The sequence below is a fragment of the Rhinolophus hipposideros genome (assembly GCF_964194185.1).
Source record: "Rhinolophus hipposideros genome assembly, chromosome: 10".
Taxonomy (NCBI): domain Eukaryota; kingdom Metazoa; phylum Chordata; class Mammalia; order Chiroptera; family Rhinolophidae; genus Rhinolophus; species Rhinolophus hipposideros.
In genome coordinates this window covers 81,569,543-81,585,946 of record NC_138056.1, presented here as the reverse complement: position 1 = coordinate 81,585,946, position 16,404 = coordinate 81,569,543, and the positions used below count along the sequence as shown (strand labels likewise).

Genomic DNA, 16,404 nt, shown 5'->3' with positions numbered 1-16,404 from the left:
TTTTCCACCCTGCACTACCAGTGTGCCCTGCTTCACAGCAAATCAATAAAAATAGAACAGCAAACATGTATGGAGCACTTACTTTGTGCTACCATTCCTTGCACTTGACAAATATTTACTGATTAATTCTTCTAACAAACCCAATTGAGTAGGTACTGTTATTATTCCCATTTCACAAAAGAGCAAGCAGGCACAGAGAGGTTATGTAACATAACCACAGTCACTCAGCTGGCAAGTGGTATAATTGGGATTCTGAGCCAGATAGTCTCATTTGTTCAAAATATACATTTACTATGTATCAAAACTGGTGTAGGAGATAGGCCAGCAAGGACGCCCTGGTAAATTTTTCTTTCTACCAAAATAACTGCCATTGAGACAGGGCTTTCACTTAACATCGTCAACACAGAACTTGACTAAGAAAACATTTAGTTATCGTGGAAAATTCAGGAATGAACCCTCCACTGGACAAATTGAGGCACGCCTGTATTCATTTAGCAAGACTCTTAAGTCTCACACTCAGGCTTTCAGTTGGACTGAATTAAAGTGATTGGAAATGTTTTTCTCCTAAAATAGCAAGAATTCAAAGAGTTGTAAATGGAGTTTGACTTTAAGTTTAGGATACTCACTATTTTAAAGATTCATAAATAATGTTCCTAGAACAAGCAGAAAGAAAAAGTGTTGTTGAACTAAAGCTTTCTTCCCTCTCCCTCCTACAATTAGCAGTACCATCCAATAAAGACAGTAAATTAAAATGAAACGTCTCACTGAGATGAAAGAGCACGCAACTTTTCTCCACTGGAAATAAAATAAATCATCTTCAAATTTTCCAAGAGTGCAGCCTAGATCCCATATGACTCAGTAACCCTAAGAAGGTTTTTAAAAAGAAGTCAGAGCAGACAGACTCAAGTCTAACTGACCCCCTATTTTAGCTGGCTGACTGCCAATCCAGATTCCAAAACAGAGCAAAATTCAATTAACCAAAAGGATTTCAAGAAGATATGAGTGGGTGCACAAGTGGTAAAAGAAGAACTTTTTTAAAGAGCGCAACAATCCAGAAACAGCTTGCCAAATGCCTAAGTTTACAAGGCACTTAATTTTGAAGAAATTAAAGCTAGGGATGAAAAAGAGGCTGACAATGGTGACAGAACTAAAAAAAGTGCAGAGCGGGGTCTAGAGGCCGGGCGTCCGTGACAGCTGGGCACAACACCACAAAGCCTTCTGCCCTTTTCCTATCTCCACAACCAACGTCCTCTCCAAAAGAATAGATTTCCAGGAGCCCAGGAGGTTATAAACTTAAGTCATTCATCACCCCCCAAAGGATACTTCCTGGAAATAGAAATGGATTCGGAAAGGATTTGGGCAAATCTGTGAATGACAGATCAGCCATAAATAGCTACTGAGAGAAGCTAGGCGCCACCTGACCTTTAGGACTGACGTCAAGGAAGATAGCTGTAGCCTCCAATGGTGGTATCTGAGGGATGGAGTTGGCAACCCAAGACTAGGTCAGATGGAGCTGACCCAGAGCAGCCACGGCCATGTGCTTATATGGCCTGGCGTGGAGCACCCAGGGCTATGAATTAGAAGTCAAGCTGAGCTCCTGCTTCTATCCAATTATAGCTATGTGACCTTGGGCAAGTCACTTCCTGGCTCCAAAGTTCATTTTCCTCATCTGTAAATTGGGGCTGAGAGTGGTCCACAATCCCTTATCCAAAACCATAGGGTGCTTCAGAAATCCAAGTTCGAATTGTAGAAAGGTACTGTGGAGCTGATGGTGTTTGCCCAGTCCCAGAGGAGTCTAAGGAAGCACTCTGTAATCAAACACATTAATATTTTTGCAGCAAAACATATGAATATTCAATACAGACAGGATAAATATAGCTCACATCAGTTCAGATCAGGTTTTGCCACTAAATGTGTTTGCTGCAAACTTATAGAAAACCTTTTAGCTTTCAGAACTTTTCAGACTCTATTATCACAGATATGGAATGGTGGACCTGTACTCCCTTAGGAGAGGCGTTGAGATTAAGAGACATAGTCATTAAAGATGCTTTGCAAAGGAGAAAGTGCTGCGACTGATAGAAGGCATTATTAACATTATCGCCATTGCTATCAGTATTCCACAGCAAACGCTTTTCCAAATACAACTTGGCTTGACCTCAGAGGTGACTAAAGCTGGCAGAATGAGGCAAGGGGACGAAGAGTTCAGGGCAAACTTCTGAACTCTTCAAAGTGGCCAAAACCAAGGTCCCTGGCTGCTGGCCTTCTGCGTAGTGAACCACTGAAAACAGAGCAGCTGGCCACCTGAGAGAGCAGCATGCCACCTGCATGGCAAAGGGCCAGCAGAACTCTTACTTCTCAACTACATGGCTCATGCGCCCCAGAGCTGGCCCCAAGAAGCCTCTGAAAAGGGCTGCTCACATGGGTCCAGGGAGCGGGCTGAGACCATTCTTTGTGGTTCCTGAGCATCCCTTCAAGAACCAGGCAAGAGTTCCTACTTTGTGCGTGCAGCATACACACTGTAGCTGGTCTAAGGGTTTGTCTGTAGAAGATACAGAGGCTCCTAGAAAACCAGAGCCCACTCTAATTCTGCAGCACTGAATTCAGAAACACACTAAGACCAGGCTGTATGAGCCTGGGGAGACTGAGGGCTATAAATGAGGACTGTGTTTACACGTAAGCCAACCATACAGTCCCCTGTAGTCTTATCATATATGTACGTAACTCTGAGAATGAGAAGGTGCACCTGGCCCATTTGAGCAGGTACCTAGATTAGATATTGACAAGCCTATGTGCAGAACTGCTCCAGCCTTTCAGAGAGAAAGAGAAAGATGGCGCCTAGAGAAGGTGAGTCCAGTCTTCAGAAGCTTAAGGAGACCTCCCTGCCTCAGATGTCGTCCTCTGTAATGTGGGCCTACTCAGGAAGGGTTGGGGTGGACCTTGGTCCTCCAGGTGCATGGTGCTGACCCATCAGGTCTTCTGACTGTTCTGACGTCCTTCAGGATCCTTTAGATAAGTCAGCCCCATTTGATTTACCCAAGCAGTTCTTTGTCTAGTCTTTCCATCAATCCATGACTACATGTGATACGGCGTTCACATCTCGCCCTAAACCGCAGGGACCACAACTTCACTAACTTTCATTCCAACTTTCTGTTGCGTCAAGAGGCTCCTCTCTCACCAGCTTGGGACCAAGTCATGAGGAAACCTATTGATGGGATTCCATAACAAACTCTCCTTCCCACATGGCTTCCCAGCACTCCCCCTTCCCTTCTTCTCCATGGCCTTCTGCTCCTCCGAGAAGAAAAAGCAGCAATAATGGCACCGTATTAACCTTTACCAACACTCTGGCCTAGGGGCTTAAAAATAACACCTGTAACCTGTTATTTCAACATGGGCATCACTGTTATATTACAGCCAACTCCACAGTCTCCTGACGTCATAATCTCCCACTCGGATTGTTTTCCCTTTTGGTGTTTACTGGTAGTGGGGATGTGGAGGGAGGAACAGAGATCAGTAGGAAATAGGGAAACAGCCCTTTAATCCAGGAGCTTTGAGGGAGAGGGGAAAGGCCTCTCACAAAGGGCATCTGATCAGGAGCCAAAGGGCTGCCAGTCAGAGCAAGGGCCGAGCACACACAGGAACATTTCGTCCCCTCCTTGATTTCTTTAGACCCTCACAGCTTTCCACCCAAGGCACTGCCCCAGGCTCTAGTTTCTTGGGCTGCAGCAGCTTACTTTCCACCCTCAGTCAAAAGCACATTCTCCATGTCAGCAGCCCACAGCGTGACACCAAGGATTCCAGAACCAGCGCCTCATCATCACAAGTCCACAAGGACAGGGACATTCTCGGCACCACCATACGGTCAACACAGCCCCGGAGGCAGGCAGCACGGTGGACACTACACGATAGAACTTGGAGCTATGCAGGGGAGTTACGCAGAGATGAGACCCAAACAAGATGGGGGACAGAAGGGTCTTTTCTTCACCCTCAGTTACTATGGCCAGTCACGGCTCTACGGGTTTCTAGATATTACTTCGTTAATTGAGCACCACGCCCTGCAGGCCATCTCCATTTTAAAAAGTGTAAAACAAGGCTCAGAAAGGTTCTGTAACTACCCCAAGCTCTAGTTTCACCACCAGTGTTCTGTGGAGTGTAACACGGTTAGCCCTCCACCTCTCCCCAGAGGACCGGGGGTCCCACAGAATGGCAATCTAGAACTCCTGGGAGGGTAATATCTTTTGTTACCCTTCACTTGCCCTCTCAGGTAAAGTGAAGCAACTAGGACCTGAGGAGAGCCAGAAAAAAAGTTTACTTTCCACTATAGACATTTCTCATTGTACAGAACTGAAATAATTCACATCCGGAGAGGATGATAAACTTATCTGGTCAAGTCTGGGGAGGGGGTTTCCTCTTTAGGAAAGTTTGAGCAAAACCAAACACAACCTCGGTCTATTTCTGAGCGGTACAAGCAACACGAAAACACACCTTAGTGGCAGTTATTTTTCGCACCCACTGGAAAAAAGTCGGCTACGTTTAGCTCAGCAGCACTTTCCACAAGGTAAGTCTCAGAGCCACTGGTTAAGCAGTGTCAGAGCAGGTTCCGGCTCAGCTCAGGGGGAATCAGACCAACCTGCAGACGCCTCCCCCTCCACCCCACACCCTCTCACTCACATCCTGTCCTGTACTGAATGAGAAACAGGAATGGGGTAGATGGAGAAGCGTGTGAAAGTGGAGAAGCCCCCATGATCAGCAAAGAGCAGCCAAAAGCGTATGCAAGGACATGTTATCATGGTGACAACAGAAACTGGATTTCTTGACACCATTCATCTGACCCAGGGACTTGAGGGTAAAATGATGGGCATATCATTATGACAAACGGAGGTGAATACCAAACGCTCTACTGATTCCCTCCATGTTTGCTCCATTTCTGATGAGCAATTTTCAAAATCCTCTGTTCTCCAGGCACGGTCCTCTTCCGGACTGAATGACTCCACGAGGCAGCAAAATGCAAGGCAGTCAAGCCCTGAATTTGAATCCAGCTCTGCCTCCGACTCTCTCTGTGACCCCGGGGAAAAGTCTCAGTATCTTCCCACATAAAGGAAGAACCTACCTCAGAGGGCTGTTGTAACAAAAGTGTGACTCCACATAAAGCACTTAGTATTGAACCAGGCATGTCATAAGAGCTCAGTGGACAGTTATTTCACAGAGAAGGAAACATAAGCCAGAGGGAAGCCAATGCTGGCCCGAAGTGGCATTTAACTCAATGTGACTACAGATGGGATAAGAATAAGGCTCTGCAGGCTGCAGAACCAAGACTCTCATACCTATCCTTCCCCCTTGAATTTAAATCAACTCTTTCTAAATGTGTTTGCAGGAACAGAGAATGGGAAGGGAGAAAGGCAGCCACATTCCTGGTGATGAATGTTCATCAGGAATGATGTTCGGAACCTGCAGCTGCTCCTGTGGCCTAAGCAGCATCCGGCCCCTCCCCTCCTCCTGAGCTGCAGACGCCTGCCTTGGCAGAAACCACTGATGGGAACCTGGGTGCCCGAAACCTGGCAACATGGCCAATTCCAGGCCATGGGAGACCTTCCTCTTCAATCCCACTTCCTCTTCTCCCTCCATCTCCCTCCATCCACTTTATCAGTCACTCCAGGCAAAGGAGAACAAACCCAACAGCAAAAAAAGCAAACAGGAGCCCAAAAGCATAAAGCAGAGAGAGCCTGGTAAGAAGCTGGGCCCATGGGGTCCCCAGTGCTTAGGAAAGACCCAAGACCCTCTCACCACACTTGAGAAGTGTGCCCCCACCCCCAGGACTTAGAAATAGGAGGGAGCCAGGCCCCACGTGTCAGGAGCAGCTGCGTATGAAGGCAAGGTATCCGAGTTTGGGCGGGGTGTCGGGTTGGACTGGGAAGGGGCCTACCTGTGCTGCTCCACAGCCTCATTGTCAGGAAGCTCCACGCCACACACGCTGCACTGCTCCCCGATGGTCCGGCTCTCTGACTTCATGCCCACGGCCAGCTCACCCAGCTTGTTGAACAGCTCCCTCTGGATGAAGCCTTGCGGCAGCAGACCCCCATAGGTGCTGAAGTCCATGGAGACAGCCAGGGCGGGCTGCACGTGCAGGCCAGAGGACACTGAAGACGGCATGCTCAACACGGCGTCAGCCTTGTGGTTGGGCAACACAGAGTAGATGCCCAGATGTTTCTCGGCTGTGGGCGCCGGGTGCTCCGGTCGGCCTGGGGGGCCCTGGCCAGCTTCAGCAGGGGGTGGCAGCTGCTCAGCACTCTCCTCACGCCCATAGTGCAGCTCCCTTGCACTGGTGATGACACTGCTCCGAGTTGGGGTCCCAGGACCCTCTTTGCCCCTTTCCTCGACCTTGTCCCCCATGCCACCTGAGATGCTGGACTCGGCTGTCCCAGGGCTGTCCTGGCAGGGCACCTCATCCACCTGCATCATCTCTGTCTTCACTTCAGCCATCCCAGGGTGCCGCCCACCCCCAGCCAGAGTTGGCTCCTCGGGCCCTGAAGGCGGCTGAAGAGTTCCCTGCAGGAGAGACTGTCCTATGGTCATCAAACTGTCCACTGCAGCCTTGGTGGGACTCATGGCTGAAAGGCCGAATGAAGTGGAGACTGACGGGCTCTGGTCCGCCATGGGCCCAGGGAGGCTTTGCGCAGCCACACTGGCATGCCCACTCTCCTCGCTGGAATGCTTCGTGATGAAGATGTTCTTGAGGTACCGAGCCTTGCGATCCTCTTCCTCCTCAGCCCCACCATCCGCCATGGTGGCCTCCGTGTCATTGTCATCCGTGGCCTGGATGGTCTCCAGGATCTTCAGGCACTGCTCCTCCAGGTACTCGATCTCCAAGATCTCGGCCGCATACAACAGGTCGTCCAGGTCCTCTGCCTTGGCCTGCAGTGTGGCTGTGTATGCATACTCCAGAATCTGCTGGAAGGTCTTTGGCGAGAGGAAATCCAGAGTGTAGTGCTGGCTGTTGCGGTGGAAGAGGATCTCAAACATCTTGCTGGTGCAGGCCAGCACCGTCCGGTGGGCGTGGAACTCCTGGCTGTCCACCATGATGACCACATCACACAGCGTCCCGGCCAGCCGCATCTGGTTGGCCTTGCACAGGAGCCCTGTGGGGTGGCTGGGGTTCTGCAGCTGGATCATGCCCATCTTCGTCAGATCCATGGTGCTCCCTGCGGCTTAGGCATGAGGCTCTCTTTCCTTCCTGGCTCTGCGTGATGGGGCAGGGTGGGTTTCCTGGAGCCAACGGAGAGCGCTACAGAGGGGAGAGGGGATCGAGGCAAAAGAGATAAAAGAACAAAACGTACACAGTCAGGGCCCCTAAAAGTAAAAATTCAAACAATACAACACAGCACACCCCTCCAGGAGAGTCAGCGAGCAAGAGAATCCTGGAGATTTTAACCGAGGAAAGGGGGCTTCCCAGAAATCTAGGAGTCTGCCTTTACTAGCCCATGAATGAGAGCAGAGAAGTTTCTGCCGTCGCATATGCCCAATTCTCTGCTCTATGACTTCTATCACATGAAGTAAAATGAAAATTACAGTGGAGCTTCTGGGTCTTGGGCTTTAAGTCTGAGAATGGAGAGATCCTGTGCAAGGCCAACATTTGCTACGGGGAGGTGCCCATCATTTACTGAAAATTAGTAAGAACTGAAGCCCTTCTTTTACTCAATTAAAGCACTCGATTTCACTATCAAGCTCATCTTCAAAACAAAGTGTTTTCTAAACTCTGCTTCATTGTGGTAGCCCCAGAAGCAAAGTCAAACCCAGCTAGGGCTAGCAACCTGCAGTCCTGGCCCAGAGAAACCTATGGGCCAGGGCTCTCCTCCTCCAGGCCCATCCTCTCACCATCAGCCAGTGCCTCCCTGGGCTTCTGTCTTTCCACTCTACTCTGGGCTGTAAAGGACCTATAGACCCATGCCCTGATCCCCTTTTTAGGCACTAACAGGAACACACACTCATAACCCACACACTAGCTTCCACCCGTAGGTGCCTCAAAATTACTGTATATGTAATCCCAAATCTGGACTGTGTGTGTGCATGCGCATACACACTAGCCAGAGTGGGAGAGGGTTAACACGTGTGTGCACACTTATATAAGATGCCGCACTTACCCCCTACTGGCAAGTGCCCAGTAGACAGGAAGATCTATAAAATGTAGGACAGGTCATGGAGAACCTCAGAGGAGAGATCATAAGAAATATGCACCCTTACAGCCAGGAGTGTCCATGCTGGGTACATGAACACCAGGCGTGTCCCACAGCTCCCAGGAGTGGGCAAGTCCTATAACTAGGAGCAGCAACTGATGCTGGACATGGCTTGGAGGTGCTAGAAGCAATATTGGCACCAGCATCTATGGTATGAGTTACAACCAGTATGAAGGAGAGACAGGGCTGGGAAACAAAGGCCTCTCCCAGAGCGCAGTTCAGGATCAGTAACAGGGCCTGGGACTCCTGAACTGTTTAAAGAGCGTTAAAAAGACTTCACAGGCCCAGGTCCTTCCCAGCCTCTGCCTTGCTGTGGCCAATATTTCAAGTGAAATGAACTAGGAGCAAATCAGAGCAAGGGTTCTCCTTCGCTCTTCCAAAACTACTTGCCTAAGCCCCCAGAAGGAGCCTTTTGGGTTCCAGAGCCACAAATCTCATGCAGAAAGAGTTAACAGGACTGCTAACCAAGACACTTTTGCTGCCCAGCCCGGGGTGGGGACTAAGGCCATCAAGGGTGGGATGGCCATTCATCCCTGCTTAGCCACTATGCGCTTTCCCGCAGACTTCGGGGTTTCAGAGAACTAGGAGGGAGCAATGGAAAGAATGGAAGCTGGGCTGCCCGAATTCCTTCCCACGAGAAAGCCCCTTGGGTCCTGAGGGCAATCAGGGTGCCCCCGACTCGCCTCTCTGCGCCCGCGATCTCAGGCCGGCGCTGACCGCAGCGCCCAGCCCTGCGCCGCGGAGAAAAGCCGGCGCTAACCCGCTCGGGCTCCGGGGATCGACCGCGCTCTCACACGCCCCTAGTTCCCAGCCACCCCCACGAAGAGTTGGAAACGTCTTCGGCAAACTTGGGGAAGCAACTTTTCCCGGGGAACCAGGCAGCAGAAGGAACGGGAGCCGGGCTAGGGCAGAGGAAAAGCGAAAGAGACGCGGACGAAAAGCCCGAGTCCGGGCGGGCTGGCTGCCGGCGCGAGAGCGGCTAGGAGGCGGACCCGCCCCGCCGCGAAGGCAGAGCACAAAAGCCGGACGGAGAGTTGTGGGAGCAAAGGCGAGAAGGGCTGCGCCAGCCTCCCCGCTCCGACCCGGGGCCGTGATCCCCGGAGCCGCGGGCAGGGTCACAGGCCGCGGGGCTGGAGCCTCCGGCAGCCGACTCGCCCGGCCCAGGCGCGGTGCGCGCGTCCCGCGGAGCGGGCGAGGGAGCCGCCGCACAGCGCGGCCGTGCGTTCCCGCGGGCCGGCGGGCCGGCGGAGCCGTGCGCACGTTGAGCGCTCGCGGGAGTGCTCCAGGGGCTGCGCGCGCGAGCTGCCGGCGCGCCGGGGTGGGGACGGCATCCCGAACGCATCAGGTGCAAAGCTGGGACCCCCGCCGAGGACGGCCGGAAGCGCACCGCGAGCTCCGGCGCCACGGCCGGTCCCGCCGAGAGCCGAGGAGGGCCCGGAGCCCTGCGGACCCCCCGGAGCTCCGCCACGGCCGCCCTCCCCCTAAAAAGGGGGGATCAGTCCAACCAAGGAGAAGAGGGCTCACCACGTTGTTACAAAGAAAAACAACACCCAAGTGAGTCCCACTCCTGCTCTCCTCCGCCCCCAGATCCACTCCACGGATCCTGATTCTCGCTTCCCAGCCGGCCGGCGAATAAACACACAAACCACAGCGCTATCTCGCGACCGCGCACCGGTCCGCATACATATGAGCACCCGCCCGCTCCCGGCGCCTCCGCCGGCCCCCCGCGGTACAAAGCCTCCCGATCCCCAACCCTGCTCCGCTCGCGCCCTCAGCCCCCACACACCGCTCTGCCCCCACCTCTCGCCCCGACCGTGCCCCGGTGCCGAAGGGTTGGGGTAGCAGCTGTGCCCAAGCTGACAGCCAGGGCTCCCCCTTCTAGTCGACCCCCCACCGGCGGTGGCGACGGCTGCAGCAGCAGGAAGGGAACAAGCCGAATAAAATCAGGCACAAGCCCAGCGGCCGAGTGGCTGAAGCGAGGGCGCCCCCAGACCTCTCCAGCCTCCGGGGCGCCCTGGCGCGCGGCTCGCGCGGGGCGGTGCGCCGCTCCCGAGCCCCTCACTCACCGCTGCCAAGCCGGGCGCTGTGGGGTGGGTGTGCGTGCCTCTTGGGGGGGGTGTGCCAGTGTCGGGGAAGGGTGTTGCTGGGGAACTGTTGCTCTCGGTATCACGGCGGCAGCGGCGGCATCGCCCGGCAGTTCGCAGTACCCGCTCTCATCGCCCTCAACTCCTCTCTGCTGCGAGGTTAGCAAATCACCACCGGCTTCGGCGCCTCCGCCGCGTCTCACGTCAACGCCGAGCCCCCTCCCCTACGAGGCCCCGGCGCCTCTCCATCTTTAGTGCTGGCGGCCGAGCCGGGCTCCTTGCCCACAGCTGCCCCCTCCGCTCCCCCCTCCCGTGCCGTCCCCGGGCTCAGCCCGCCCAGCCACCCCCGCCCCCGCCCCCCCCCCCGCGCGCACTGGCCGAGCCGGCGCGCGCTCCCCGCCCCACCCCTCCCCTCCCCTCGCGTCCCTCCCTCTCTCTCCCTCCCCTCCCTTGCCCGCGCGCGGCGCTCCGGGCTTCGCCTGACATCTAGCTGCTGCCGGGGCGCTGGCGGCTGCCGCTCACCCGCCTGGCGGAGAGGAAAGGAGACCGTGGAGAGGAGCGCCAGGGACAGGAAAGCCAGAGGGGAAGCCTCAGTGCGGGCAGTGGGGGTGAGGTGCGAGGATCAGCCTCCACCTTCAGCCCCGAGGTTTATAATTTCCACTGGACACGGATTTCGTTTCCCCTGCTGCTCCAGGCGCGGAGTTTTGTCCCTGACTTCAGTGTTTGTCCCAATTCAGTGTGTGTCCTCTCGCCTTCCACTGTGGCTCCGGGCTTGGGACTGCAGCCCCTGCACTTCGACGTCGGTTTTAGAAGGTTGCTTTCCCAGCCCCGGCCCGGGCCTTCTGTGCCTCCCGGCTGCCGTGTGCCTCCGGGCGATGAGCAGCCGGATTTCGAGAAGTCTCCAGACGCAGAATTCGCCGACCGTGATGAACCAAATGCCAGAGGGTCCGCGGGGATCTGACTTGGGAGGTGGACGCCCCGTTTCAGCTGTCAGACCCCTGGGGGCTGAGGTCGAGGCCTGAGAGAAACTCTTCTCCCTCTCAGGCTTGAGCATGCCCTCTTCTTTGCCCCCCAAGGAACCCGGTTGGAGAGAGTTCCCAAGGACCGCGTCCCGCTCAGCGCAGGCTTCAGGGGACGGTGACAGCTTGAAGGCCCCCCAAAGTGCTTCCTATTCTCAACTGGCCGCTCCACTTTAGAGGGTAGACTTATCACTAACCCGGGGGTAGAGCAACCAAAAGAAATCTGCCCTTCCTCAGGCGGTCGAGAGTCCCCTTAGAGAGTCCCCTTCCCCCCCTGCCTTCTCCCTGGAGCCTGGCGAAGGTAGGGGGCAAAAGGTGGCAAGCGCTTTTCTGCGTGCGGGCAGGCCATGGTGCCCGACTGACGTTAAGGAGCGTGGGGAGGAGAGCTCCATCCCTGGGTCTCAGGACAGTCAGCCCCAGAGGTCATGCAGCCTTAGCAACGCAGCGCTTCAATCACGGAGTCGTGAGTCTCCACATTCTGCCCCTCAAAGTTTTGCCACGAGACTCGCGTATAATCACATCCCCATGTGTGCCTCGTTGCCTCCGCACTGCCCAGACGGACAGTCAGGCCCCAAGAACTGTAGGGTGGTGGAAGGTGGCAGAGCCAAGTAGAGGCAAAAAATCCGCTTCTGGTTGCAAAACACTAGGAGGCAGAGTTTACAAATCATAACTGTTCTGGGTTCACAAGAGCTGCGAATGGGGTAGTCTCAAAGACAGGCAATTCCATCCCAGCAAGTGTCGCTCTCGTCTCCTACTCCCAGGGAAAGTGCTGGGGAGAGGACAGCAGAGGGCAGAGAAGCGCACTCCGAGGTGAAGGAAGAACGTTATCCTCTGATAGTGTACACAGCAACACCTGCCCCAGGCATGGGAAAGCCCAAGCCCTGGGTGTTCCTTTTGCTTAACAATAAAGAGGAATCCCTATTATAGACGATTTTTCTAGCTCGGGTCTTCGCAGTCTGTAAGAGGAAAGGGATTTCAAGAAAGTGAAGAAAACTGGTCTGGAAAGAGAGTAAGAAGGGAGGGATGCCAGAAGAGGAGAAAAGACACATCCCCCCATGCCTCACCAAGGCAATAGAAGAATCATTAAACTTGTTGCACTTCTGTCGAGATGGTACCTGCTGAAGGAGGTGGCCTTGCAGTCCACATCCACCAGTCCCTCCCCAGCGCAGTGGCTGAAGCACAAATTAGCCTTTGATCCTAATCTTCTATTAATCCTTAAATTAGAAAAAGGGAATCTTTGGAAACAATGGGAGAGAAAGAACAATTCCTCAATGGCCCTGGACTCCCCCACCTTCCATGCCATACTCTATGTGAAAATCTCCCTTGCTTCATAAACTCTGCCTATTAAAAAGCCCAGCCCTTGTTAGTAAGTGTTAAAGAGAGATTAATGTCTGGATTTAAGAGGTGGAGAAGGTAAAAAAAAGGAGGAAGGCAGGCGAGGCTGTGGGCTGAGTGCCAGCATTGGGTTCCAAGCATTTCCACTTAGCGCTGAAGGCTGGCTGCACAGCAGTTTGATAAGGTTTATTGGGTCCAGATAAAGCGGCCGCAGCTCTGCCACCAAAACTGGCACCATTTATAGCCAAAGCTATGTCCTTGGGTCCCTGGAACACTGATGAGAATCCCCAGTTCAGAGATTTCATATGGCATCACCTAAAAACAAGCAGGATGGAAAATCACAAGAGAAAATTCTCTCTCTCTCTCTCTCTCTCTCTCTCTCTCGTTCATATACTTGTAGTAATTTCTTTTTACTTTTTTCTTGAAAGGGGTGGTTAGGGAAGCCGGGAAGAGACCTCAGCCTGAGGGAGGTCATGCTGGAGACAAGGGAATAGATGAGTTGACCTATGGATGGAATTCCATTACTAAAATCTTCTTATCCCCTCATCACTTTTATTTATACACCTCCCACTGGTAGCAGCCTTTCAGAGCTCAGTTTGTGGAAGAGGATGGTTTATCAGGACTAAGATATCTTACAGGAAGGGGACAGTGGGAATAATACCTCATTCTGAATACTGACTATGAATCTTAACACATTACCTGTGTTGTTTTATTTAGTCCTTGTAACAATCCTATTGATGCAGGTACTATTATTTTCCCCATTTCTGCAGATGAGAAAAAAGGCTCAGAGACATTAAGTATCTTATCCAAGTTTGCAGAACTATTAAACATCAGAGCTGAGACTTTAAATCAGACCATTCCAACTACAAAGCTCCTGGTATCAACCTGTAAATTATACAGCCTCCAGTAAGATAGAAAAAGGAAACAAGGGATTTTAATTTTACTTCTCATCTTACTCCACTTATTACTCATCTTCTGTGCAGCAGCCACCAAGCTGAAGACTAAACAGTTATACATTGAATCAAACCGCCAGGTAAATAGACTTTGAGCCCCCAGTATCCCTGCACTTTCCCTCCTTCCTCAAAATCTCAGGCAAAAGTGGAGGAGGGAGTTCTGAGTTACAGTAAAACTTCAACTAAACAGATACCCAGGAAGACGGTTATAGTGTTGTTTTGCGTACTCTGATTGTTAATGGGATGTTGCAACTCATCTTGTTCCAACTCCTCATTTGAAAAATAGTTTTAAATTGTAAAGGTAGACTTTCCTGTCACGATAGATAAGTCAAGGACTCCTACCTTTAGGAGAAGAAGCTACTTTGCATTTCCCCCAAATCGTATGATGAATGGGGAATTAAGTGTTTTCAGGGAGAGGTGCAGGCAGTGAAGCCCCTGAATGGAAAAAGTAGTCTCCACTGCAATTGACAACTCCAGGTTATTACTGGAGGCTGCACCAGGCTGTCACTGTCATATCTTTACCCTACTGGAGACCCCTGGGGGAAGATAATAGCAGACATGTTATGTCTTTTTCTAGTGGCAAAGGATCTTACAATGCTTCCAGGTCATTATTGCAGATATCTACTAGCTGGATGCAGATGATGTCAAAAATTAGGCAGAGTTGAATTTGCTCTCAGTGTATATATTGATAGTGTTCTTTGGTTTGCCTTTTTTTTTTTTTTTTACATTTAATTCTATCATGTCACTTCTTTAGATGCCTCCTCCAAAAAGCAGAGGGGGAAAATAATCAAGTGATATGTGGATTCTGGTTTCTTGAACCTGAGAAAACCAAATAAGAAGATGGCTTTTTTGACTAGTAATTGCTACCTCTCCACCCTCCTCCCCGTGGAGTCCCGGTTAGTGGCATTTACAAACTTGGGCTTCTCTTCCAGGTTCTGTGTATGCCCTTCCTCTCATCTGTAGGGCAGAAAGTGACTTTTCAAAGGGAGAAGAACAGGGGTTATTCATTTTAGCCGCTGAGGTCTTCGGTCACTAGGACCCCAAGATCTTCATGATTGAAGAAAAGAAAGCTTTTTCTACTCTCGTCCCCCAGCATATTGCAAATGGTGTTGGGACTGAATGTTGTCAACTCAAATAGCAAATCTGAGTTGTTATTATTGCAAAGATGCCCTGAGGGGGTAGGCAGTGTGGATGAAATCTGCAACGGATGTTATGGGGAAGCGTGTTTATAATTATAATGGGATTTAATGTACACTGGGACCAGATGATGGCAGCCATTTAAAAAGAGATGCTTAATAAGAGAGGTCCCTTAATGACAGGCAGCAGGGCTCAGGTTATTATGGAAGAAGCACAGTGTTTCACTGGGTGTCACAAACCATGTGCCAGGTTTTATGGCATTCCTCACAAAGCTTTGGGGTGAGACATAGCAACCATTGCTGTCAGCTGTTGGGCATCATGTCTTAATGTGTTGTCTTTGAAAGAGCATCTACGCATAAGAGAAAGGCATTTTCTCCCTTTTGGATACACATCAGCACAAATATACAGGCCCAGGGCCAACATTGAATAGTTTTTGGTGATTCTGGAAATCAGCTTTGTTCTGAGAAAGAGGGCCTCGATTTCAAAACTAAAATTTTGCAGCTGTCAAAGAGGTCCGGTTTCCATATAGTATGCATGCATGCATTAAAGCAGCAAAATTCCCACTCCAAGTGATGAGAGTCCCATATCTAAATCCCTAGGCACCCATGCTCAAATCCTCATCAGAAACGGGGTCTTTCTAACACTTTGGTGTTTCATTCTAGAGAAGCCAGGAAGAGGGGAAGTATGTAACATTTTCTAGTGCCTTTGAACTTGAAATAACTGACTGTTTAACTTCTGAGGTGTTTAAAGTTACAGATTTCAATCCTTACAGATTTCGATCCAGGGCAGCTGTTTGACACTAGGAGTGTGTTATAGTTATGACACTCATTGGAGTTGCCACCAGAAGCACGATGGTCCAGAAATACAACTCATGTCTAAATTGTACTATTCATATGTTTCTTCCCTAATGTGAGAGAAGTGTATGAAAACTGCTGTGTTTGCCTTATATAGGACTCAGCCATGGTTATTGTGTTCTCTGTTCACAAAACTCATGACCAGTCTCAGAGTCTTTAATGCAGAATATTTCATTTATTCTGATAAGGAGAAAAGACAAGAGATAAGTGAAAAGTGAAATCCCAGTTACATACTCTCAGAAGCTGAATTTCTGGAGAAGTTCCTCTTCAAATATTATAGAAGTGGTATGTCAGTGGCACACAAGCTACAAATGAAATCATTTTACTCAATGACAGGTCATTTAAGCCAATTATGTTAGAATTATTATAGCAAAACAAATTTTGGTATGCTATGAAGTGGAATTCAAAATTTGAATGAATTTTTAAGATAAAATGAAAGACTGCCTTGCAGTTATCCCTTAAGAAAAGGTCACTGCCTTTTTTCCATTCGGGCTGAGTAAGTGGGAGACAGAGAGTCTCCATGTGGGGAAGACTGTTGTGGGCTGTGAGCCTGGCGTTTTGACTCAGCCTCACTTGTCAGGATAGATTCAATGGTCTATTTGGGAAGTCATTGTTGAATCTTTGACGGAATCTTCTCCACCCTACCTTCCAGTCAGAATTAATATCTCCCTTCTCCCATAAATCCTTTAGCACTATTTGAATGTTTATGATAGCATTTCCCACCATCTGCCTTGTATCTGAATGAGTTATGTGCATTCTGACCACCCCCTCCATTGTGGGTTTCTGGAAGGCAA

The 16,404-nt window shown here is 51.0% G+C and overlaps 1 protein-coding gene across 9 annotated transcripts in view; it reads right to left on the bottom strand.

Annotated features, from left to right (window-relative positions):
- Window positions 1–12,090, bottom strand: part of ZBTB16 (zinc finger and BTB domain containing 16) — a 188,796-nt gene extending 176,706 nt beyond the window's left edge. For 3 of the 9 annotated variants that reach the window (XR_013994135.1, XR_013994136.1, XM_081061882.1), the window contains exons 1-2: window positions 10,295–10,632; window positions 5,921–7,279 (exon numbers count right to left, since the gene is read on the bottom strand). Coding sequence is in view for 7 of the 9 variants with exons in the window: in XM_081061882.1 (XP_080918008.1) it covers window positions 5,921–7,188 (1,268 nt within the window). In the remaining 2 variants the exon portion in view is untranslated. Of the gene's footprint in view, window positions 1–5,920; window positions 7,280–7,869; window positions 8,007–8,135; window positions 8,455–9,752; window positions 9,884–10,028; window positions 10,633–10,834 lie in introns of those variants that run through there. The other 6 variants (XM_081061883.1, XM_081061884.1, XM_081061887.1 and 3 more) reach the window with 6 other exon arrangements.
- Window positions 12,091–16,404: the final 4,314 nt, after the last annotated feature.